Source organism: Dromiciops gliroides, chromosome 2, assembly GCF_019393635.1.
Source record: "Dromiciops gliroides isolate mDroGli1 chromosome 2, mDroGli1.pri, whole genome shotgun sequence".
NCBI classification, from domain to species: domain Eukaryota; kingdom Metazoa; phylum Chordata; class Mammalia; order Microbiotheria; family Microbiotheriidae; genus Dromiciops; species Dromiciops gliroides.
The window spans coordinates 68,744,938-68,768,665 of record NC_057862.1 but is presented as its reverse complement, the minus strand read 5'-3'; the positions used below and the strand labels follow the sequence as shown (position 1 = coordinate 68,768,665).

The window sequence follows — 23,728 nt, the reverse complement described above, 5'->3', positions numbered from 1 at the left end:
TTTGCATTGAGTCTGGAACCAATATATTGAGGCCCCTGTACCCCACCAGAGTGAGGGGACATCAGGTCCTAAGGAGAGGCACACAGGCCCAGGTGAGCAACGGGGCAGGTCAAAGTGTCTATGTTGATTAGCAATGGCATTAGGCCTTTGGGTGGCCACGGGTATACTTCAAGCCAGAAAAATATAGGGAGACCAAGTCTCAAAAACAAAAACAAACACCAAACCCAACTTCGTTTAGGAAACGAATTTTCTGTAACAACTTTCTACATTGTAATAGAACCTTATCTTCAGGTCTTTGAACACAAAATAAGAAGCTGTTTAAGCCTTCTGTTAACCTGTCCATTTTATGTGACCACCCCAAGCTCTTACTAGAGTTGAAACAGGGTATATAAGGAAGGAGGTCAAATTGAGTCCCAGGCAACATATTTATTCTTTTTCAATGCATATGATGAATGTGAAAGTTAACAGGAAGATCCTGACATGTTGCAAGTTGCTGTCTGAATTCATACTACTTCCATCTTTGGCTCTTCTACCTTTCTTCTGCTCTTCCTGAAACTTTCCCTAACACCAAACCAATGAATCAGTAGTCAGGAGGAGGAGGAGGAATGTTTTAAAGTTTGGAAAAAACATTTTTACAAGTGGCCTCATTAACCACACCCTTTCATCACTCCCATAGCTGCCAGGCAGAGCTAACTGAACCTTAATCTTCTGGGAAGCAGGTGAACAGAACCCGGTTCCTAAACTCAGCTTAGTACATCACCAGATATATCAATCTTCAGATAAAAAAAGCTCCAGGTCATTGTTTTGATACAGGCTCAATGCCTTTGCACATTTACCTTAACTCTCGTGCCTCACATACATTGCCTGCTCTTTTCACCATCAACACACGTGTATGCAGTTGGCACTCCTGCCCCATAACTGTCTGTAGCATATTGCTTTAAGCTGTTCCCTGGTGATACATATAGGTATACCTTATCTACCTTTCCAGGTGCTGGGGGGAGAAAAAGAGATTGTTGACTCAGGGGCCCCAAGGCCAACACTTGACACATAATAGATGCTTAAATGTGACAGTGTTCCAACTCTCAAGGTGAAGAAGGCACCTAGAGAAACTTAGAGAAGGCTAGAGTGCTAAACAGCTTAGTTGGTCAATGAGATATTCAGTATCCTACCCTTTGTAGTACATCTTATGAAGAAGCATAGCCTTGTGGAAGTGTGTCCAAGAGGTCAAAAAGAATAGGTGCCACAAGCTGGGCTATGGTGACAGAAGCAATTCTAGGACACTTCCTGACTCTATGGAGATTTCTACCCACTAGCACAAATGGTGGTAGAGAAGAAGTGAAAGGCTTTTCCTAGGGACAGAGGATAAGCAAGCACTGTCAACACAGCAAAGTGATTCTATCACTGCTCCTGTGTTGGCTCAACAGCCCAGGCTAAATATAGCCTATAAAGATGCAGGCACCAGGAAAGACGCAGATGGTGGCTGAAGTTGAAATCTCAGAAGATTCAATGGCCCAAAATAGTCTAATAGTAAAGTTCAGGTCTCTTCAACAAAAGGTCAAATCTAACAACCATGGCTAGAATCCGAGTCAAAAAGAGAAAGTACCAATCATATGGTTGAAAGGAAAAACAAATGAGTTTCCCTCTGTGACAACATAAGAATGCTTTCCTCTCCTGCATTCCTTAAACAACTCCTTGATATGGCTGAACCAATGTGAAACGGACCCACCACAGATTTCCCAACCTATTCTGTCACCTAACAAGGGACTTGAAATCATCCTGCTTTGATTCAAGTTTCACTTAATATTTCCTCAGAGTCAAAAATGCTAGAGGTAGGAGATAATAGTCTATCACAATACTTCCTGCTTCAGCCTAATTGTAGGTACAATGTGGAAAAGAGACTAATCTAAGAAGTGTACATTAAAAAGTATTTTTAAAGTACAGTTAAGTTTTATGTATACAATTTGTTGTTCAGTTGTGTCTAACTGTGACCCCATTTGCAGTTCTCTTGGCAAAGATGTTGGAATGGTTTGCCATTTCCTTCTCCAGCTCATTTTACAGATAAGAAGACTAAGGCAAATAAGGTTAAGTGACTTGCCCAGGGTCACACACCTAATAAGTGTCTGAGGCTGGATTTGAAATCAGGTCCTCCTGACTCCAGGCACTGTGTCCAGTGCTCTATCCACGGCACCATCAAGCTGCCCTTAGGTATACAATAATATCTGTAAATAGGCTTAACTAGGTTCCTAATATTGTCTGACTTAAGAATAGATTGGAACCACTTATAATCACCAGCTTATCTAATAGTTTTATGTAAATAGATGCCTAAAACTGCATTTTAGGGGCAAGGATACAGTGGCAAGTATAGGTGACATAAAAACAAATGATAGCCATTAAAAATGGAAAAGAGGGGCAGCTAGGTGGCGCAGTGGATAGAGCACTGGACCTGAAGTCAGAAGGACCCGAGTTCAAATCCGGCCTCAGACACTTGACACTTACTAGCTATGTGACCCTAGGCAAGTCACTTAACCCCAATTGCCTCACCAAAAAAAAAAAAAAAAAAAAGAAAAAAGAAAAGAACCACTTCTTTCTTTTAAGTAGTTACCAACAGGTCTCCTAATCTGGTTTACACCTCAGCCTAGCTGCTTCTTCTCGCCCAACATTTCAAAGCTCTCAGTTATGGGATCCTGAATGAATGAGATCCTCTCCTCCAACTTATTTAGGAATGAAAGCATGAAACTAGAGCTGGAAGGAACCCTAAACCTCTTCATTTTACAGGTGGGACAATTAAGGCCTAAGGAAGGTAAGAGAGTTGTATCTAAGTCACACATAATAAGCATCAGAGACAGGTTTAGAACAAAACTAGTGTTCTTTTCACTGTACCAAACTATATTCCCATCCATTGGTTTGCCACAAAATTGCTCAGCACTGGCAGCCTCTCACATAGCCCAAAGCACTCTCAGAGGCATAACATGATAGAGGACATCGAAGTTTCTTTCAGCTTTTCAAACCTGTGAGTTGAAGATGAAGTGCCCAGTCCTCCAAGAGAGCAGCTCAGATGTTATCTTACCTTCCATTGGTCTGAGCTTGTATTATCTTTAATAGGTTGGTTACCAAACTTCTGAAATTCCTTGACTTTGACTTCCACCACAAGTTTCTGTTTCCTTTCATCTTGACCTTCCACCTCCTACCTTCCAGACTTGGTGAGGACGATAATGGCCCCACTGCAACACTTGAAGGAAGCCTCTACGGCACCCACGGCAGCGGCTTCAGTGGGATCCTTGGTCATGGGGACCAGGCGGCGAAGCTCCTCAAACAACTGCGTGTGAAAGATGGCAGCCTCTGCCTCTCGGGCAATCTACAAGAGTAACACCCATCCCGTCCAAGGGGACAGAAGAAGGGAGGGACAGACCACATCTTTGTCAGAGCTTAAGCGTCAGAGGAAGGAAAGTATGGTGACACAGGTTTCTATATCCAAGGGCATTCAAATCTGAGTCCAGAGAGGGGACAATTCTGGACCCAGATCAAAGACCTTCAGAACAAGTTCCCATGTGCCCATGACGATGTTTCCTCTACCACATTGTAAGAGACCAATGAATTGTGCTTTGGACCTATATCAAGGGACTCTCATCTGACTGCAAACTCCCTGGATGTTCTCCTGGCATTTCTGAACTGAGCCCAAAGATTCAGGGCAGGAAGCAGTAAGACATCACGCTGACCTTTTGGAAGCCATGGTCAAAGATTTTGCTCTTAGGAAAAAAAAAAACTTATCTGTAGCTACTACCTTGCCCTTAGGGCCCTACCTGCCACTCTCCGTCAGAACTATCAAAGCTGATGATAAACACTTATAAGAGGCCTCTACAGCACCCACTGCCAGGGCATCTGCAGTATCTGTGCATGCTGAGCATCGAACAAGTCCTTCAAAAAGGTGACGGTGGTATGTGGCTGCCTCAGCCTCCCGAGCTATCTGTAAGCCAAAGGGGGGGGGGGGTTGGGAAGGAGAAGGGAAACAAAAGAAAGGAGGGACAAAAAGGAAAAAAAAACACCACAGAGACCACAGAAAGAGAGACAGAATGAGTTAGAAAGGAACATAATGCAACCCTAAGTTAACTGGCTAATTTGATCCTCAAAATTGCTAGAGGCAGTGTGGTAAAACAGTTCCAACAATTCAGTGGGCCAGCAAAAAGGTGGTAAAGTATGGGAGAGCTTTACATTCTTGTTTTAAGTTATCTGTTACCAAAATAGAATTTTAAATTTTTTTTCCCCTGCAAGGACTCCTTTGTTACAGGTAAACTTGGTTCCCAGTCAAATTTTGTTTAATTTGGGTGTTAGAGGTGGATGGGACAAGAGAATGGATACTAGGGCAGGCAGCATTTGGGACTCATCCCAGCCAGTATACCAGCAACAGAAACTGACTTCTTGCTGGTGTGAAAGGATGTACATTTGTTAGAGATGCACTGAGTTCCAGAGATTGGCTAGGTGTTTTTCTCTGTGGAAGGTTTTACCACACTACCTTCAAGACACAGCATAGTTTAACAGGAACAGGGTCTCTTTACATGGCTGTTTTGTCATGTGCTCAGAATTTCCTTTCCAGGCACATATGCATATTCAATTCTGGCTAGCAAGCTACTTCCCAGAACCTTTAGAAAGTCAAACAAGTAAACTGATTAAATGTTTTTCTTACGGTTCCATAAGGTTTGGGAAAGCTGGCATTGAACAAGGGCACTCAGATCTCAAAAGGGCAATAAGGGAACTTTGGTGAGGGGAAAAGTCTGCTTGTTTTAAAGGTAGGTACTCACAGATGTAGTTCAGAATTTTTAATGTGTCTACTTGGAAGTAAAAGCCATCAACAACCATATAAAGAGACAACTGTGGAGCCATTATGGTAGCAAAGCATGCAGAAATTTAATATTCCACTTAACTTTAAATTCTTATCTAATGATTAACAAGTCTGAAGCACTGAATGAAAGAGAAGCTCTAGTTTAAATGATTGGCTATATCAAGAATTAAAAAGTAAATTTAAGCTATAGATTATAATACTAATGATTAGAAAGACTTTAGGGTATGGAGAGCAAGAAGGAAGAATCAGTTATACTAATTTGCTGGTCATTGCAAGCAGAAGTGTCAGAGAAAGTTATTAGATTGATGGGCTTCATTCTGTATTAACAATGAAGCCTGGAACCCCTAAAACATGGAAGTAGACCCACGAGCACCACTACACCTGGCACTATCCGAGTCCTTACTCTGTGCCGTTAACCTTGAATAACTAGGAGAAAAAGCAGTATTTAATATTGAGTGAAAATAACATTACTCTCGAATTTGCCAGCTTGTAACTTTTACATGAAAGCCGAGTACATTTTTACAAGTGAGTACAGATCTAGTCTATGTCACCTCTATAAAAGGAGCCCAAATAATGCTGTTACTACCTTTTCAATTCTCTTCATTCTTTTTTTTCCAAATCGAGGGAAAAAAATTCCTAACAACAATTCTAAAGCTTAATACAAAAATCAGGGTTCTGATTGGCAGTTTTCATAAGGCCTGGCCTGGTCAGGTTCAGTAGTCCAAGCTGCTGGAATTGGACACAAAAGGGGAAAAAACCAATCACAAAGATGTTGCCTTTCAGGAGGTAAATGGGGAATCTGAAATTAGGCACAACTGAGAACTGCAGGGCAAGCCAGACCCCATCAGGGCGGCACTTTGAAAAGGCCTGGACCATTATAATAAAAACAGCTGCTAAGCTTAGATGAAAACTCAGGCTGGAACAAGTGGCTGCCATTCAGACTGGCTCTTTGCTTGTCCCATAAACTTTCTGGGACTGAAGGCTTGGTCAGCTCTTCATTTAAAGAAGCCCCATACTCACTGTGCCTAGACCTTTAACATAGAAGGACAAGCATGAGTATTGCCCAGCATACCTCCCTATTGTATGAAGCTTAAGATTAGATTAAAGAAATTAACTAATACTCAAAATCCAGAATTAGATTAGGCCTAGGGCAGTAGCGTTAGGAGAATCAGCATTTATTTATGTGCTGCACAGTCCAGAATTTAGCTTGTTTTCAATCAAGGGAAGTCTTTGGAAAACAGGCTAATGGTGCATGGTCTGACTTAAAACTCAAGCCCATGAAAGCCATCTGGCTACCAGATGGCATTATATTTCAAAGGCCTCAGGCAGACACAGTGATTGTCTTATGTTCCAAAAAACCAAAACAAGCCTTTGTGGGAAGGACAATTAGAAACCTCCGACATTCACTTCATGTTCTCAGTGTCCCCATTGTCACTGCAGTCCTCCTGTACCAATAACATCTATACTTCCCCAACTTCTAATCAGATCTAAGCAGGACAAATATGATGTCCACCAGGGGGAAAGGAGTTCCCAGCAATCTTGACATGAAACTACTCAACATTCATGCTAAGAGCGGTCATTCAGTCCCAAATCCTGAAATAGAAGGTGAGATCTGCTCTAGAAAAGGAATACGTAGAAGGGATGTGGGATATTAAGAGTTTACTGAAGATTGTACAGATATGAAAACAGTATGCACCCCCCCCACCCCGTCATCGAGAACAACCCTTGGGCTGACTTTATTGACCTACAGATTACTTCTGAAGGTGACTTCCCTCTTCCAAGGGGACAGAAGGGAGACCAGTTATTTGACTCTAGGAAGCTAGAGATGAAGAACTTTGGTATAATAATCTTCCCAAGAAAATAGGCTAAAGCAAAATATATTCATGGGCCTAAATCTAATATAGGGAGATCAGAAGACTATGCCCCTAAGTGGCACTGTGAGTTGGGGGGGGGGCAAGAATTGGGAATGGGAACAAGACTTCGGGGAAGTAAAGTGTTGGGAAAACATCTCAAGTGAATATGGTGGTTGCTGGATTGGGACTGAGCCAGCAATCCATGTGAACTTCTCTCAAGGAAGTACCTCTCTTCTGTAAGACTTGTCATCTACAAGCCCAGGGAGACAGCTAAGTCAGACCTCGCTCTGGAAAGGACAGGGCTCACTCACCAAGTGCTGCATTCGAACAGCTTCTACTGGATAGTCTCCTTTGGCAGTCTCCCCAGACAGCATGATACAATCAGCTCCATCCAGGACAGCATTGGCCACATCACTACCTTCAGCCCTTGTGGGGCGTGGCTTCTTAATCATGCTCTCCAGCATCTGAGGATATACCAATACCATGACACCTGTTCCTGGTGTGCCTACCCCAAAACCCCTTCCCTTCAGGTTGAACTCTTAGATAAGGGGGGGGGGGAGAGAGAAAAAGCCTACACTGAGATTTCTTTGGTATAGGGAACCACTGGTGAGGATACATTCTCTAAACAATGTAGATTGGTACCAAGTCTGCAACTTATAGTCATAGACCTGCTTGTGGCATGGAGACTTGGTCACTTCACCAGTGAATTCTCCAGGGTCAAACATCCAGATTATGTGAGAAGAATTTGATACCAGATCTCCCTGACACTAAGGTTGCCTTTCTATATGCTATTCCATATGGCCTCTCCAATAAAACATGCTGAAGTTAAATTATTTCATCTGACTTCTAATGTCTAGGATATAAAACCACCAGAGAGCTAAGCCATTGGGGAAATCCATCTTGACAGGCATCTTTGCCACTAAAGGGTGAAAAAGAAAAATGGGAAGTATACCTGAGTGGCACAAATAACCGGTTTCCCAACTCGATTACACCTTCCAATCATCATCTTCTGAGCAATGAAGACTTTTTCTGCAGGGATCTCAATACCCAAGTCTCCTCGAGCAACCATGATGCCATCACTGGCTTCCAGGATCTCATCAAATCTGACATAAAAACAGAGGGCAAAAGTTTATTATTTTTTAAGGCTAGAAGGATAAAAAGCATAATGAAAACTTAGTCAAGAACAGCAGACATCACGCTAAAGCAGAAGCTGGAAATTTAAGAAAAGCGGCTTCCTTCTGAATGGGTAAGGCAATGAAGGGTGTTTATTAGGAACCAGATGGGCAGTAAGTCTCATTTTCTGGGTACATGCCCCTGAAGAGTACTTTCTAGGTGACTTAGTACTAACTTAGGATAGTCTCTAAAGGTTACAGGATTTCTCCCTTAACTGAAGGGTGAGGGAGGGATAGGGAGAAAGAAAAGTATATAGACTTGACAGAATCCCTCTAGAAAGTGAAATTAGCCATGAGTTCATTCCTTTTATTATCTCAGGTCATTTTCTCCAGCACTCCTATGATAGGAAAAGTCTGATTTCACACTCATATGGTAGCTAGCACTAGTTATGTTTCTTACCCCCATTTCCCAAAGTACCTTCCACTCTTTTCCTCTGCTAATTCTGAAGGCTACTTAATGACCTCCATTCTTCCTATCTGGACTTCCAGGTTCCAATTTGAAATCACATTCCATACCTTGGTGTCATCATCATTGTATCTATCCACTGCCCTGCTCAGGATAGATACCATGTTGATGAAGCAGAGTAAACAATGACCTCACACCCATACAAAGCCATGGGTACCTTTAACTTATCAAAATGGCAGAAAAGGGGCTATTTATGTAGTAGCTGCTTGGCAAGAGGTTAACCGACCAAAAACAAATTTAAAATATAGTCATGAGGTCTTTTTCCCTGGAACAGCTATGATGTGAGCTCTCATCAGTTAAAGGATTTTTTTGGTTTTTCTTTTTGCTAGGAGTGCCAGCATTACCTCAGATTTGTTTCCTTTTAGCAGTGGATCTGGATTCGTACAAGTATTCTTATTACTTGGGTTCAGTTGTGAGAAAAGGCAAACACTTGTCATATGGCTGGCTAGACTTTCGAGGGTACATCTAGGACTGAAGACCACATGGGGTATTGTGGAAAGAACAATGGCTTTGGAGTCAGAAGACCAGGACTTAAGCTCTGCAAGTTACTACCTAAATGATTTTGTGCAAGTCACAACTTCCCTAGGCCTTTGTTTCCTCATGAGTAGGAGGACTACTCTAGACTGGATAATTTCTAAGATCCTTCCCTTTACACTTTAAAATTCTGTGATCTTATTATGCCTACATTAACCGGCCTTTTACAAGAAAGGATTAGGAAGGCCCATGCTTAAGATTCCTAGAACTAAGGTGAATAAAGTGAAGCTAGGGCTATCATTACAATCTTCCTAAGAGGCTGTTCACTCCCAGGGAAAAGGGGGTGGCAGGGGAGATGGGTTAATAAAGATACAAGGGATTAGAATTTACCACCATATTCACCCCCAGGGATCTTCCCACCCCACAAATATCGAAAGAAGGGAAATGGTACTATAGTAAATCAGCAACTTCAGGTTAATTATTAGGGCAAGAAAAATTAGCATAGGTGCTACTTATGGTTTTCCTTAGCAGTCAAACAAAGTTCTTCAGCTATCAATCCATCCCAAGCAAACCAGGAAAGTGATAGTTTAAGCATCCCTGGGATCGATTCTAAGATGTAAAAGATATGTTTTCTCCTCCTCCTAGGGGTTCCTGAGCATTCCTTCCTTCCCCTCACCTCCGGACTCCTTCATGGTTTTCAATCTTGCTGATGATCTTGATGTTTTTTCCTTTCTCTCCCAGGACCTTTCTGACTGCATGGACATCATCTGCCTTTCGGATGAAAGATGCAAATATCATATCCACCTCTTGCTCTAGTCCGAAGTGTAGATCTTGGATATCCTTCTGAGATACAGCAGGTAAGTCAACAGCTGCTCCAGGAAGGTTCACACCCTTCTTGCTGCCCAGCATTCCACCATTCTCCACCTCAGTAATAAGGTAATTCGGACCTATCGACATAATATTCATTAAGTATCTACTATGTACTGGGGAATCAAACACTGAAAACAATCAAAGATTGAAACAGTCAAAAACCGTTACATTCCACCAGGAGAAACAATAGGTATACCCATAAAGTAAATACAATGTAATATTTTGAGGAATACAAAAAAGGTTAGTTCTAGCCCCTAATCCATCTCAAATCTAGTCTACTTCCTTATGTCCTTGTTTGAATTAAATCTAAGAGAATGGCCAGTTTCATTTTGGTATTCTTCCCCATTATGAAAACACTTAATTTGTCCAATTATTTGGCACAAAGACTCTGACACTTTTTTTTCTTTTCTGGTGGGGCAGTGAGGGTTAAGTGACTTGCCCAAGGTCACACAGCTAGTAAGTGTCAAGTATCTGAGGCCAGATTTGAACTCAGGTACTCCTGAATCCAGGGCCAGTGCTTTTCCCACTGCACCACCTAGCTGCCCTGACTCTGACACTTTCTATGGGGAAGCCACCTTCCCTTCAGATTCTCTCTCTAAGTCAAAACAGTAAAGATGGGTATCTCCTGTCCTCTCCCAAAGAAGTAGTAGGTTTATGGTTTTAGCTGAGATTAAGTTATAAATCACGTGGCTTTTTGAAAGAATAAAAGAGAAACCATAGGCTGCCATCTAAATGCAAGACAAATTTCAAACCACTCAAAAGGGTTTCCCATACACTTCAGTCTAGACTATTTTGGTTTTTTTTGTTTTGTTTTTAGTGAGGCAATTGGGGTTAAGTGACTTGCCCAGGGTCACACAGCTAGTAAGTGTTAAGTGTCTGAGGCTGGATTTGAACTCAGGTCCTCCTGACTCCCAGGCTGGTGCTCTATCCACTGCACCATCTAGCTGCCCCCGGGTCTAGACTATTTTGGAGATGAGTACGTTGGAGCTTCTGGTAATAGTATCCTACCAGACCCATGCCCCCACCCAAAGCATACCTTTCTCTGTCACAAGAAGAGAAATGAGCCCATCATCCACAAAGATTTTGCTGCCAACATCCACCACCTTGCAGATGTTTTTGTAGTCTACCCACAGGACATTTTCATCACATTTCTCCATATAGGCATCATCCAAGGTGACTTTGAGAGTGTTTCCCTTCTTCAGCTCCACTTCGGCTGTGCCACTCTATGGAGGAGACACTCACTCATTAGTCTGCTCATTAATGAGGCCACTGTAGTTGGGTCTTATAATAAACCCCAAGTACTCTCCCCCACAGGGAGCAATGCTCATAAGCTAGAGACTGGGAATGCATATATATAAACCTATAATATAAGTAATACGGCACAAATCTCACCCAGCTTTACAAATGTTTTAAGAATTATCACAATTACTACTAAGCTACTAGAGAATAAAAAGGCCAGTACCCCTACTAGGCCATCAGATCCTTAAGAGGGATTCTTAGAATAATTTTGCTTCAAGTAGAGGTTCTTAGCTTTTCTCATGTTAGACACTTTCTCAGAATGTTTTTAAATGCATAAAATAAAATACATAGGATTACAAAAGAAACTAAATTGAAATGCAATACTGAAATATTTAAAAACAAGTTTACTGTCTCAGATTACAAACCCCTAGATTAGTGCACTCTCTCTGTCTGGGAGTGGTTACTCATCACAGAAACATTAACCAGATGGAATGCCCATTTCATCCTGCCTTCACATCTTTGAATACTCACACCCTTGATGAGTCCAGTCCGGATCTCTGGTCCTTTGGTGTCCAAGGCTATGGCAACAGGCCGGTATTTGATAGGATCAGAACCATAGCTTTCTGTAGCTGTTCGCACATTTTTGATAGTCTCTGCATGGTACTAGGAAAGATAATGAAAGAAATTCAAATAGGAGCCTTAATATGTATTATTACTTAGCTCTCATGTCGTCCTCCTCCATCCCACCCATTACCTTCATATGATCTAAAGGCTGTTAAAGTTATGAACATTTTAGACAATGTTTATCATTCAGGAATCAGGCTGGATTTTGATAGGGATTTTTTTAAAAAACCAGAAGCAGCTCATAGAATGAGTGGGGGTAGAGAGACTAGTATATACCTACCTATCTTACTCTTCAGAAATGGGGGGGGGAGAAAGGTAACCAATTTCAACCCTTTTTTGGTGGAACTCTCTAGGGAAATATTACATAGTGCTTCAGCTTACAATAGAGACTGGCAGCTTATAAAAGACAAAAGATATTTGTATCATGCTTTGGTTTAGAAAATGGGGGTGTTATCTATATTGACCCAGAGACCTAGAATTTTATGTCTTGAATAAATTCCATGTCTCTCAGTTGTCTCCTAAGTCAACCAGGAAGGTCAACTTTTGTAAGAAATAATGGGCTTTAAAAAAAAAAAGAAAAGAAAAAAGAAATAATGGACTTTTGGCCAACGCTCCAAAGCCCCAGATTGATTTGGATGGATTAGATTGACTAAGAGTGATTGACGGCACTGATTAACCCACTTAAAGTTAATTCAATTGAAGCCACACCTGCCTACGTATAGAGGGTATTGTTCTCAGCTCACCTCAACAAGAGACCACCCTCAATCAAGTCCAGTGAACCAGTGGATTTGGGTGCCATTAGCCAAATGACTTGAAGCAGTGTGTAAGGACTGTTTCTTTTGGGGGGACATAGGAAGGGGCTTGGACACACAGAGTTTGGGTCTTTCAAACAGGCTTGGTGGCAGAAGACTTGGGAGAAGAACCAGGTCAGGCTGAACTCTTCTCTCTCCTCTAGGGTAGATAGGTTTCTTAACTTTCTGAGCTCCATGTGTTCTCTCTTTACTCTGTAATAAGTGCTTAATGCCCCCAAACTGGTGCTAAAGCTTCTAATTCATAAGTAAACCCTAGCCAGTTTTCCCTACACTGGGAACAGGAATAAGGTGACCACATATTTTTACTCGTCACACTTTGAAGGAGGTAGAAGGAAAACTAGACAGGGTAGACAACTGCTCTGATGTTCTCTAGATTCATGTATTAGTAACTCAATGGAACAAGTCCTTTAATTGAGAAGTTATACGGAGCTAAACTCTACAAATTATAAAACCACATTCCCTGTTTTACATGGAACACTACACCTAAATGTAAAGTGACAGTACTATTGTTGGTAATGACTTAAGAAGTATTGTCCCACTGCAATAAAAACCATTTTTATTTATACTCAGATTTCAATTATTTGTTAGGTCTTCTTCACTCCCCACCCCCATAAAATTATATACTTTCCTTTCTTTCCCCTTTCCTTTTTTTTTTTTTGCAGGGCAATGGGGGTTAAGTGACTTTCCCAGGGTCACACAGCTTATACATTCCTAATAAAGACAAAATTAAAAAGAAAACAGTCTATGCTAACATAGTTATCATAAACTGGGTATTAAGGTTCTGGCTCTTGACTAGTGAATCTGAGCAATTAATTCTCCTCCATTACTGACTTTTCACTTTTGATTGAAATGAAGGCACGACCATCACTTTGCATGAGTTAACAAGATAACAAAAGCCCTAATCAAAGTCATATATACCTGGGTTTCATAGTAACAAAGGTAAACCACACATCCCATTCTGTTCCTATGATTATATGTTTGAGAGTTATTTTCTCTTCAATAACCTCTTATTTCACCTTTTCAAGTCCTCTGCCCCTTTCATTTGAACTTAGATTAGAAAGGGACTCAGAGGCAAGATTGAGAATCTAGAGAATACAGTCAATAGGAAACTGTTGATAAAAACACTTAATTCAGCATCTTCCCACCTGCTATTTTTTAATATCGCTGTCCATGAAAATTTCACATACAATGAGTATAAAACCTCAATAAGGTTTTATGAACAGGACTAACTGAGGGACCTCAGGGGACAGTCTGTGATGGATGCCAAAATAGGTATACAGCTCTGGACTCAGGTCTTCCTTCTATTTGTTCAGTTGATAGACAAACTGCTAACTTGTTTTTCAGGAATAGAAGGAAGAATTTCATTGAGGTCGAGATCTTCCTTGAGGTTCTACATTTAACTACATAAAAATAGCCACTTCTTAGGCCAACAGGATACTAAACTACACCCAAATTCAGCACTGAAACTGAACTATTGGAATTATGGATCAGGAGTAACATGCTGCCACTAATATGTGATCAGAACACCTGTTACTCCTTAATTTAAAAAGTGGGGGAGAGAAGAAAGTTCAGAGTCTGCTCAGAAGAGGGTTTAAAATTGGCACAGCTTGACGTGTTTCTTGGCCTTTATTATGTTGCCTAGTGGTCAGATCTTTGGCAGAGTGTCAGACAGACTGTAAAAGGAACTTAAGAGACAGCAGGTGCAGCTCAGTTTCTATGTTCAATCATAAACTCTAACCCAGTAATAGCCTTACTTCTTGATTTATAACCTAGGTCTCCTTACAACTGAGGACTATATTATATTTTATTTATTTATTTTGCAGGATGAACAAGCAGGGTTCTACACCTGAAAACATTAATTCAATTTAGACTCTAGCTCCATCTCTAAACATTTCTAGTATTTAGGAGAAAGGCAGATTTAAGGCATATTGTACTGCAAAGGGGAAAAGGTCTACACTTCGTTAAAAAACAAAACAAAACACCACAAGGGGGAAGCTAGGTGGCTCAGTGGATAAAGCTCTGGCCCTGGATTCAGCAGGACCTGAGTTCAAATCCAGTCTCAAGACACTTCACACTTACTAGCTGTGTGACCCTGAGCTTAACCCTCATTGCCCCACAAAAAAACCCCCAAAACAAAACCACAACATTTAAGTGCTGGATATCTCAAATCTATTTGAGCTCCTCCACCCCACATATAAGATATATGCTAAGACATAAATCAAAGCCTCTAAGACCAAGGATCTAAGCCTCAGTAAAAGCCTATATATAGCTTTCCCTTAAATGTCAAAAGAACTTCTTTAAGCAGTAAAGTCTATTCATTTGAAAGACTTCATATAATTTCTCTGTGTGTGCACAAGCATATGTGTGTTTTACTAAATTGTAACAACTATTCAATCTCCATCACTTGAAGCTGCTGCTCATGGCTCGTGACCTTTAGAAGGCCAGATGCCTTCCAGGCCATAAGCTGTTTATGGAATGATCCTACAATGAAAAGCCTCCTATTTCTAGATGGGAGAAACACTCTTCCCAGGTTTCATTTCTTGTGATCTTATTCTTAGCTTGAACTTAATACCAACTTCTAAATGCCAGGGGGCAGCTATGTACAACTGAGAGGTCAGCACGATTCTGCTGATCAAGGAGAGCCCAGGAAAAGTAAAGGAGAGATGGGGGAGAAATGAATTTGGTTTTAGGTTGCTCTGAGCCCCAAAGACAACCTAAAGTTATGCATTAGAATAGGTTCTGGTTACTCCATAAACACCAGCCCTTAAAGGTAGATTGAAAATACACCATCATTTACTTCACTGTCTAACCACCTTCCAGAGAGGAATGCATGCTGTTCGAGTTAGGAAGTTAACTCTTACTTCATGAGTTCCATGGGAGAAGTTCAGACGAGCCACATTCATTCCAGCATCAATCATCTCCTTTAACTTTTCCACAGCTCGGGAGGCTGGGCCTAAGTGAGAAAAAAAAGTTAAAAAGAAAGTTAAAAAAAAGTTAAAAAAGAAAAAGAAAGTTAAAAAAAAATTAAAACCAACTAATTATATGGTAAAAGACAAGTTTCATAATGCTTTAAGTCTAAAGCTTTAAACTTTTTTTTCTAAACGTTCCATTTCTGTTATGCACCAACATCAAGACACTCTTGCTTCCTTTGATGCCCAGCCCCCTTCCTCCCTGAACCCACTTGTACCCTAAAGTTTAGTCACAGAACCTAGAAGGAACCCTAGATGTCATCTAGTTCAACCTCTTTAATTTTACTGATAAGGAAAACTCAGTGCCTAGAGATGAAGTGATTGTCCAAGGTCGTGCATTTAGAAAGTGGCACAGCTAGGATTCCAAGTCAATCCTTTGGCTCCAGACCCATGTTCTATTATGTTCTGTGCCATGCTTGTTCTCATTGTAGCAGTCTCCTTGTCTAACCCACCTGTTGTACACAATACCTCCTTCAAGGGGAATTTTCAGGGCCTTTAAGAAAAATGACTTGGAAAGGGCAGAGTCTATAGGCTGGGAAGAATAATTCAGTCACTTTCAACCTCAGTATTCTAGCTCATCTTTCTTTAAGTTTTGAAATTCCCTTTTATTTTCACCAGGTATTTAAAACAAACTCCTTTTGTTACCCAGATTTGCAATTTTATTTATGAGTTGAGAAAAATCCTCTCACTGTAACGGTTTATGATCTCCCGAGCCTTCTTTGTGGCAAAGGAAGGTGGCCTGAGACTTTGTGGCAGGCAGTTGCACTGTTGCCATGGGAGTGGGACTCAAGTGAGAATTCTATCTACTTACCGATGGTGCAGATGATGCTGGTGTTCCGAGCAACAATGGGCTCCGAGTCGATGTCCAAACGACACATATGTTCCAGAAAGGTGTCAGCCATGGCAGCGTACAGCTGCTGCTGCTTAATAGCCGTGAATGCTAACTGACTGTCTGTCTTCCCCAGATCCATGTTGCTGAATCATAAGAAAGCAGAACCCCAAGAGTCAAAGACAATCAATGAAAAAAGAATGCAGGCACCAGATCCTATAGCCTAATGAGTGCAGAGTCAACGAGGCTTGGAAGGGAGTCTTTCTGGGTTATAGTATTAACAAGAATAAGCAACTACACTGCCCAAATTATAGTCAATTAAGCCATGTGCAGGTTATATGAATATACCTTTCTTTGTACAGCCGTTTTGATCAAGAAAAATACTTATCTAACTCCAAATAGGAGTTTAGAGTTGGAAAGAACTATGGATGTTACTTAGGCCAACTCCCCCCTCCCCCCTTTATAATATGCCTGCCAATTAAGCAATTAAATCATTTTGACCATTTTACAAAGAGAATTCACCACGTTGTAAGGTAAAAAAACAAACACAAAATTGGCCAAATTGCTCTGATATCCAGTCAAAATTGGCCTCCTTATAGCTTATATACCCTGCTGCCTTTAAAAACAGAATTGTTGGGGCAACTAGGTGGCTCAGTGGATAAAGCATCGGCCCTGGATTCAGGAAGACCTGAGTTCAAATCCGGTCTCAGACACTTGATATTTACTAGTTGTGTGCCCCTGGGAAAGTCACTTAACCCCAATTACCTCACCAAAAAAACAAAACAAAACGGGAATTGTTTTACATGTACTATTGGGGTCTTCTCTTAACAAGCTTTTCTGAAAGCAGAGGACAGAAATGAACCCTTGCTACCCCCTAGTTTCCTCCCCCAAATGACAAACATCATTCTGTAGTCTAGCTACTGGCACTAAGCAGCCCTAGCTACTCTTTTGGCAGCATAGCTCAAACTCACTGTCACAGCTCATTAATTGACTTAGGAGGTCACCACACTGACTCCTTCTCTAACTACTACTTTTCTTCATTATGACTAAGCACTCCTCTTAGTTAAAGAGCTGATCAGAGCCAAAGAGTAGGCTGTTAAGATACTCTGGAAGTGTAGAGGCTTTTTTGGACTCAAAGAATCCTTTTTAGCATACACATGGACTGCTTTGAGAGAGCAGGCTGATATGATTTATGATTTAAAATATCTCCAACAACTAGTAAATTCTGCCTACCTTAATCTCCCTCCCCAGGGATGCAAGTTTCTCAGACTCGGCACTTGTTCTAAATAAATCACTTTTGAACCTTCAACAACCCTGTGAGGTAGGTACCATTATTATTATAGATGAGGATAGTGGGGCAAACAGAAGTTAAATGACAGGGTCACACAGCTAGTGCTTGTCTACATTTGAACTCAGATCTTCTTGACTCTAGGTTGGTACTACATCTACTATACTACCTAGATGACTTAAAATATTTGTGACCTTTTTCCTCCCAGTATTAATAAGGCTGAATCTGATTGAACATGTAAAAAGTCCCCAAACAGATGCAACTGGGTAACAGCCGTGGACCTCCTACTTCCACAAAGGGTGGGTTGGGGGGAAGGGAGGATATCCTCTTATCTCTTCATTCAAATCATTATTAATGTTTATAATTTTATTACATTTACTTTTGATTTTTTAGTGTGATCATTCCCCCACTTATATTGTTATTATGTATATTGCTTTCTTGACTGCTCACTCCAATTTGTTTAAGTTCAGATAAATCTTTTCATGCTTCTCTGGAGTCATCATATACATCATTTTTTACAGCACAGTGGGGTCCATTATATTCATGTACCACAATTTGTTTAGCCATTTCCCAATCAACAAGCATGTACTTTGTTTCTAATTCTTTGCTATCACAAAATGTACTGCTATAAATCTTTTGGTGTATGTGTATACTTTCTTATCAATGGCTTCTATGGGACATAAACCCAATAATGTAGTCTTGCCATGTATTTCTTCCCAACGTTACACTTACCACCAAGTGTTCAGGTCATGGCTATCAGAGAGTTTGTTGACTGGTTTTGGTAGGTCTCATCAAGTTCATAAATTCCAACTGTTGCAAATACTTAATATCCAGTGAAAAAAATGTTCCTCATTGCCTCTGGAAGCATGATAAATTCCATTCATTCCACCAACTCTTTTCTTTGCCTCTCTAATGAGTACCTGTGTGTCACCTTTCCATTTACTTACAACTTCCTTCTTCTGGTTTCATTTATTCTATTATCAAGGTTGAAATTATTTCAGCTCCTCTTATGGTACGACTGTTCACTTGGTTACTGGGCAAGAAGCTCACATTTAGAGGACACCAAAAGTCAGACTAAAGATTTAGACTGGAAGTCTACGAAAAACTGATTCTTAGTACCTGGTGTGCTGCTGCCACCCCCCCACCCCCAACCCAAGCACTCTGCCACTCTCACTCCATATGGCATAGCATTAATCAAGTTGTTTCCACATACTTCTTGGGCTACAGTTAGTACAGTAGACTAGAACTATTAGCCCCAAAACCATACCCTGACATTTATAGAATCGATTATTACTCTATGTAGTGAGGCCCCAGTTTGGGAACTGAATACTTCAAACATTCTAAAAGTCTGACAGCACTGGTGAGAAAACCTGAGCCAACTTCTACCAGGAAATGTTACAGTGATTACACTAGCCTTTCACCCCTGAACCCTACCCTTGGTTAAGAATACAGCATTGTTTCCCCACTCAGTACAATATGATTTTGGTCTGTTATAAATGTGGCATCCATAAAGTGAACATAATACTCCAGATGTGGCTTGACACCAGGGCAGAGGACGAGACTATTCTCTCCCTCCTTCCTGTAATAGCCTGTCTCTTTTTAATATAGCCTATCAAGATCTCTTTGGATCCTGATTGTTATTGAACATACTAGCTATCATCACCAGCTTCCTGTCATGGGAATTTTACAAGCATAGATTCCTGGGACAATCTTTTGAAGTTGACATTGGCTAGTTAATGACGCTTTGGATCTAGTATTAAACCCATTCTAAATCCACCTTATCTTTTTAGGACTATCTATGTCTCTTCTTGACAAAAAGAGCTAAGAAATGCTTAGCTAAAAATCTAGGTAAAACTATCTACAGTATATAGTATGTTCCTCCACCTCTCCTTCCTAAGGATGGTAAAGTATCAGGGAAGAAAGAAGACAGTAACAGTAGCACAGAATCACCAAAATGGAAGAGCTACAGTAACAGTATAGCATTTTGACTATTCTGGTGGTATAGAAATCTTTCTGCCATAAGATAATGTTGAGTCTACTCTTGAACTGAAATGGTCACATAATTATCTCACCTATTTTCATAACAAATTGTGACTATCTACTGACTTCCAAGTGAGCAGTTTATGAGCTTCTTCCTTACCTTCGAAGGCTGAATTGATTTAATAATTCTTCCCTTCCACCCCATTTTCTATAGACAGATATAGATATAGGTGTGTATTGATATATCAATATTTATCTATATCTATTCATCTATCTATAAATATTATCAATAAATAAAAATTATTCCATTTCAGTTTGCAGTTTTTGTTTTGTTTTTACAAATTTAAGGTTTGTAGCAATCCTACATTGAGCAAGTTTATTGGCACCACTTTCCCAACAGCATGTGCTCACATTGCGTTTCTGTGTCACATGTTGGTAACTCTTGCAATATTTCAATTTTTTTCATTATTATTATTATTATATCTGTTATGGTGAGTTGAACAGTGAACTTTGATGTTACTATTGGAATTGTTTTGGGGCAACATGAAACACACCCATATAAGAAGGCAAATCTATTTGATAAATACTGTATGTGTTCCGACTGTTCCACTAACCAGCCCTCTCATCTATTTCTCTCCCTTCTCCTAGGGATTCCCTATTTTTTCCCCGAGACAAAAAAAAATTAAAATTAGGCCAGTTAGTAACTGTATAATAGCCTCTATGTGTTAAGTGAACAGAAGAGTCCATCAATGTGACAAACTTCATTGTTGTCTTAAGTAATTGCCACAACCACCCCAACCTTCAACCACCATCCCGATCAGTCAGCAACATCAACATTGAGGCAAAATCCTCCATCCAAAAACAAAAACAAAAAACAGCAAAAAACATGACTTGCTGAAGGCTCAGATTGTGGTTAGCATTTTTAAAGCAATAAAGTATTTTTAAATTATGGTATATAATTTTTTTACATAATACTATTGCACACCTTGATGGACAATATAGAGTAAATATAAATTTTATATGCACTGGGACCACCCCCCCTCCCCAAAATTCATGTAGCCCACTTTATTGTGGTGGTCTAGAACTAAACCCATAGTATCTCTGAAGTATGCCTATAAAAAAGTAAAAAATAAAAAATATTTTTCAAGACTCCTTTCCACACTCTTCTCCCCAAGCCCCCCAAAATAAAAACTAAAGTGCTTTCTAATTTTCAGCCCTTTTGCTCTCTTCTTCCCAGAGATGCTGTAAGGAAAGCCTTTGGTAAATGCTAAAGTACAATATCAATGTGTCATGATTATAGTAATGATATCAGTTAACCTATGAAAATCATTCCCATAGAAGATAGTCCAGGACTGTATGTAGGAGAAAGTTTCCTGATCTAAGAATCAGGAAACATGAGTTTGTATTCCACCTTTGCCTGCCACCTGTTTAACCTTGAGGCAAGTCCCTTAATTTTTCTGATATAAGATTGGGGGAGGGGGGAATCTAGATGGATCTCAGAGCTTTGACTTCAAATTCTATTAGAAGGTGATGGGGCAACTAGGTGGCACAGTGGATAAAGCACTGACCCTGGATTCAGGAGGACCTGGGTTCAAATCTACCCTCAGATACTTGACACTTACTAGCTGTGTGACCCTGGGCAAGTCACTTAACCCTCATTGCCCTGACCAAAAAAAAAAAAAAAAAGAAGATGGTATATATGGAGGCTGTGGTCAGACCTGGCCTTTAGGAAGATCAATTTGACAGCTGAGTAGAGGATAGACTGAGCTGGAGATAGACTTGAATTAAGGAGACCAATCAGTAAGCTACTGCAATAGTCTCGAGGTGTTAAAGGCCTGAAGGCGATTATGTGACCTTAAGGTCCCAACAATTAGTACTATCCAAGAGTGAAATGGGAAATCTCATATTGTTTTTCCCCTTATCTATAGGTCTTCAAGAAAAGGCTAGATGACCACTCATTGTGTTGTAAAGGTGATTGTTTCTCTAGTCTAAGTCAGACCAGACAGACACTGACATTTCCTTCCAACTGTGAAATGCTGGGATTCTGTGAATGGTCCTTTTCAGATGCCCTACCTCCATAGAGATAACTAGCCTGCCTGAATATTTCAGGAGTAGAGGCAAGATTACTAAGGAATGGTTTAGTATCACCAGGGCTACACATTTGAGATAAGTAATTCATTCCTATAATTTTTCCCCTCACTAGGGTTGAGGTGACTTAAGCTCTAGATTGAGCAACGCGTTGCAATTTCATTTAAAAAAGAAACAGACCCATACTATTTGATCCTTGCATCTTACTTAGATGACAAAATAATCCATGTGTAGTAGTGGATATCTGTATATGAAAGGAGAGAACTGGATACCTGTAATCTTTTGGATTTTTCTTACTGCTTTCACTCAAACACGATGACTCAAACTGCAAAGTACACCCCGCAGAGTAGAATGAGCCTTGTTGTGAAGGGCTGTAAAAGGATTGAAGCAGTTTCTTAGTTTCCGAAGTGTATTAAAAGCTAGATATTGAGATTGAAGGAATTGCCTTAACAATTAGGTGGTCCATGGACTGCAAAAAGCAGCTATCCCTTGGGTCTTAAAAAGCTGGCTATATTATTGCCTGGTCACCAAGTACCCTGTGGTAGCACTGTCACCTATTATTACCCTCTCTTCAACTCTATCCCTTATCCTAATTATTTCAGATGTAGCAGGAAGTCACAGCACTAACTGGCTTAAAAGCTACCCCTACACAATATACTTTTCCAACTTATTCAATTATGTAGGGCTGCTTACCTATTTTGTTTCTTTGTTCCCTTGTAAAGCTTTTAGGTCTAGCTATTTCTGATATTTTCACACTGAATTCCATTAGGGCTGTCAGTGTTTATTTTAACTAATATCAAATAGCAATTGATCCCACAAGGGATGATAGCCCTACGTAAAGAAATTTTTAAAAGCTCCCATGTAATTTAACTTACTCCTTAATGCAACTCTTCTTTTATCTAGTTTTTTTTCCAGATTCTTATGGTGTGGGGAAAGAGAAGGATGGAAGGAAAAATGCTCCCGGGTCTTAGTCTTTATCTCAGGGATCAAGAGAACCTTCAAGGAATGCTTTCTTAAGGTTTGTTTTCTACAACATAACCCTATTATTTGTAGAAGTATGTGCCACTCTTCTCAATCATCTACATTTGTTATCACCATAATATAGACATACACAATGCTACATCCCACTGCCAGACTATTTTAAGACAAATGTGACTTTTATCATAGAGATCTGAGTAGAGGAATAACGAGCCTACCAGTGAAAGAATCAAAAAACATCATAGGTGAAAAGAACCTTAAGAGGTCGAGAGCCGGGGCAGCTAGGTGGCGCAGTGGATAAAGCACCAGCCCTGGAGTCAGGAGTACCTGAGTTCAAATCCTGCCTCAGACACTTAACACTAGCTGTGTGACCCTGGGCAAGTCACTTAACCCCAATTGCCTCACTAAAAAAAAAAAAAAAAAAAAAAAAAAAAAAAAAAAAGAGGTCGAGAGCCTAGCTTCTTAAACTGTGGGTCACAACCCAATATGGGACCACATAACTGAATGTAAGGGTCGAAAAAAAAACCCAAAAAACTAGGCAACAGTAAAAGGTTATGTATACCTTTTTTATATACCTATGTATCTGAGGTCACATAAAAATGTATCATGTGAAAAGGGGTCGAGAGTGGAAAAAGTTTAAAAAGACCTGGTCTAGATCCTTCTCATTTGACAACTCAGGAGACTGAGGCCTAGAAATGAAATCTTTCCAAATAAAGGAAAAGTTAATGCCAGAATTATGAGTGGTCTTTCTCCACTTCTCCCTCTGTCACCCAGCTTGTAAATAGCTCTGTTTTAAGCTACCTCACAATCTTATTTCTATCCAACTTTATTCTTCACTGTTCTTCAATTCTAACCCATAATAAGTCTCCCTTACTATTTTTAGAACATGCCTGCAAGCTTTTTGTTATGCTGGTCATGTCCCTATCTAGAATGGCTTCTCCCCTCCCCATGATCTATCTAAAGCCTTTCAATATTTTGGGATTCTAACTCAATTATCATCTCTCATGAAACCTTCCTCAACCTCTACAGACTTTACTAATGTTCAGTAAAGGGGTGGCTAGGTGGTGCAGTGGTTAAAGCACTGGCCCTGGATTCAGGAGTACCCGAGTTCAAATCCGGCCTCAGACACTTGACACTTACTAGCTGTGTGACCCTGGGCAAGTCACTTAACCCCCACTGTTCCACAAAAAACCCCACAAAAACAAAACTAATGTTCAGTAAAGCTGGAAAGGATGCCCTTCCCTTCCTC

The 23,728-nt window shown here is 40.3% G+C and overlaps 1 protein-coding gene across 3 annotated transcripts in view; it reads right to left on the bottom strand.

Moving 5' to 3' along the window:
* Nucleotides 1-23,728, bottom strand: part of PKM (pyruvate kinase M1/2) — a 33,940-nt gene that overhangs the window by 2,591 nt on the left and 7,621 nt on the right. Inside the window, exons 2-10 of one of the 3 annotated variants that reach the window (XM_043981711.1) lie at nucleotides 21,774-21,872; nucleotides 16,128-16,291; nucleotides 15,209-15,300; nucleotides 11,443-11,574; nucleotides 10,709-10,895; nucleotides 9,479-9,749; nucleotides 7,643-7,793; nucleotides 7,002-7,154; nucleotides 3,189-3,355 (exon numbers count right to left, since the gene is read on the bottom strand). In XM_043981711.1, the coding sequence (XP_043837646.1) occupies nucleotides 3,189-3,355; nucleotides 7,002-7,154; nucleotides 7,643-7,793; nucleotides 9,479-9,749; nucleotides 10,709-10,895; nucleotides 11,443-11,574; nucleotides 15,209-15,300; nucleotides 16,128-16,287 (1,313 nt within the window). In that variant the 5' untranslated portion in view covers nucleotides 16,288-16,291; nucleotides 21,774-21,872. Of the gene's footprint in view, nucleotides 1-3,188; nucleotides 3,356-3,800; nucleotides 3,965-7,001; nucleotides 7,155-7,642; nucleotides 7,794-9,478; nucleotides 9,750-10,708; nucleotides 10,896-11,442; nucleotides 11,575-15,208; nucleotides 15,301-16,127; nucleotides 16,292-21,773; nucleotides 21,873-23,728 lie in introns of all 3 variants that reach the window. The other 2 variants (XM_043981712.1, XM_043981710.1) reach the window with 2 other exon arrangements.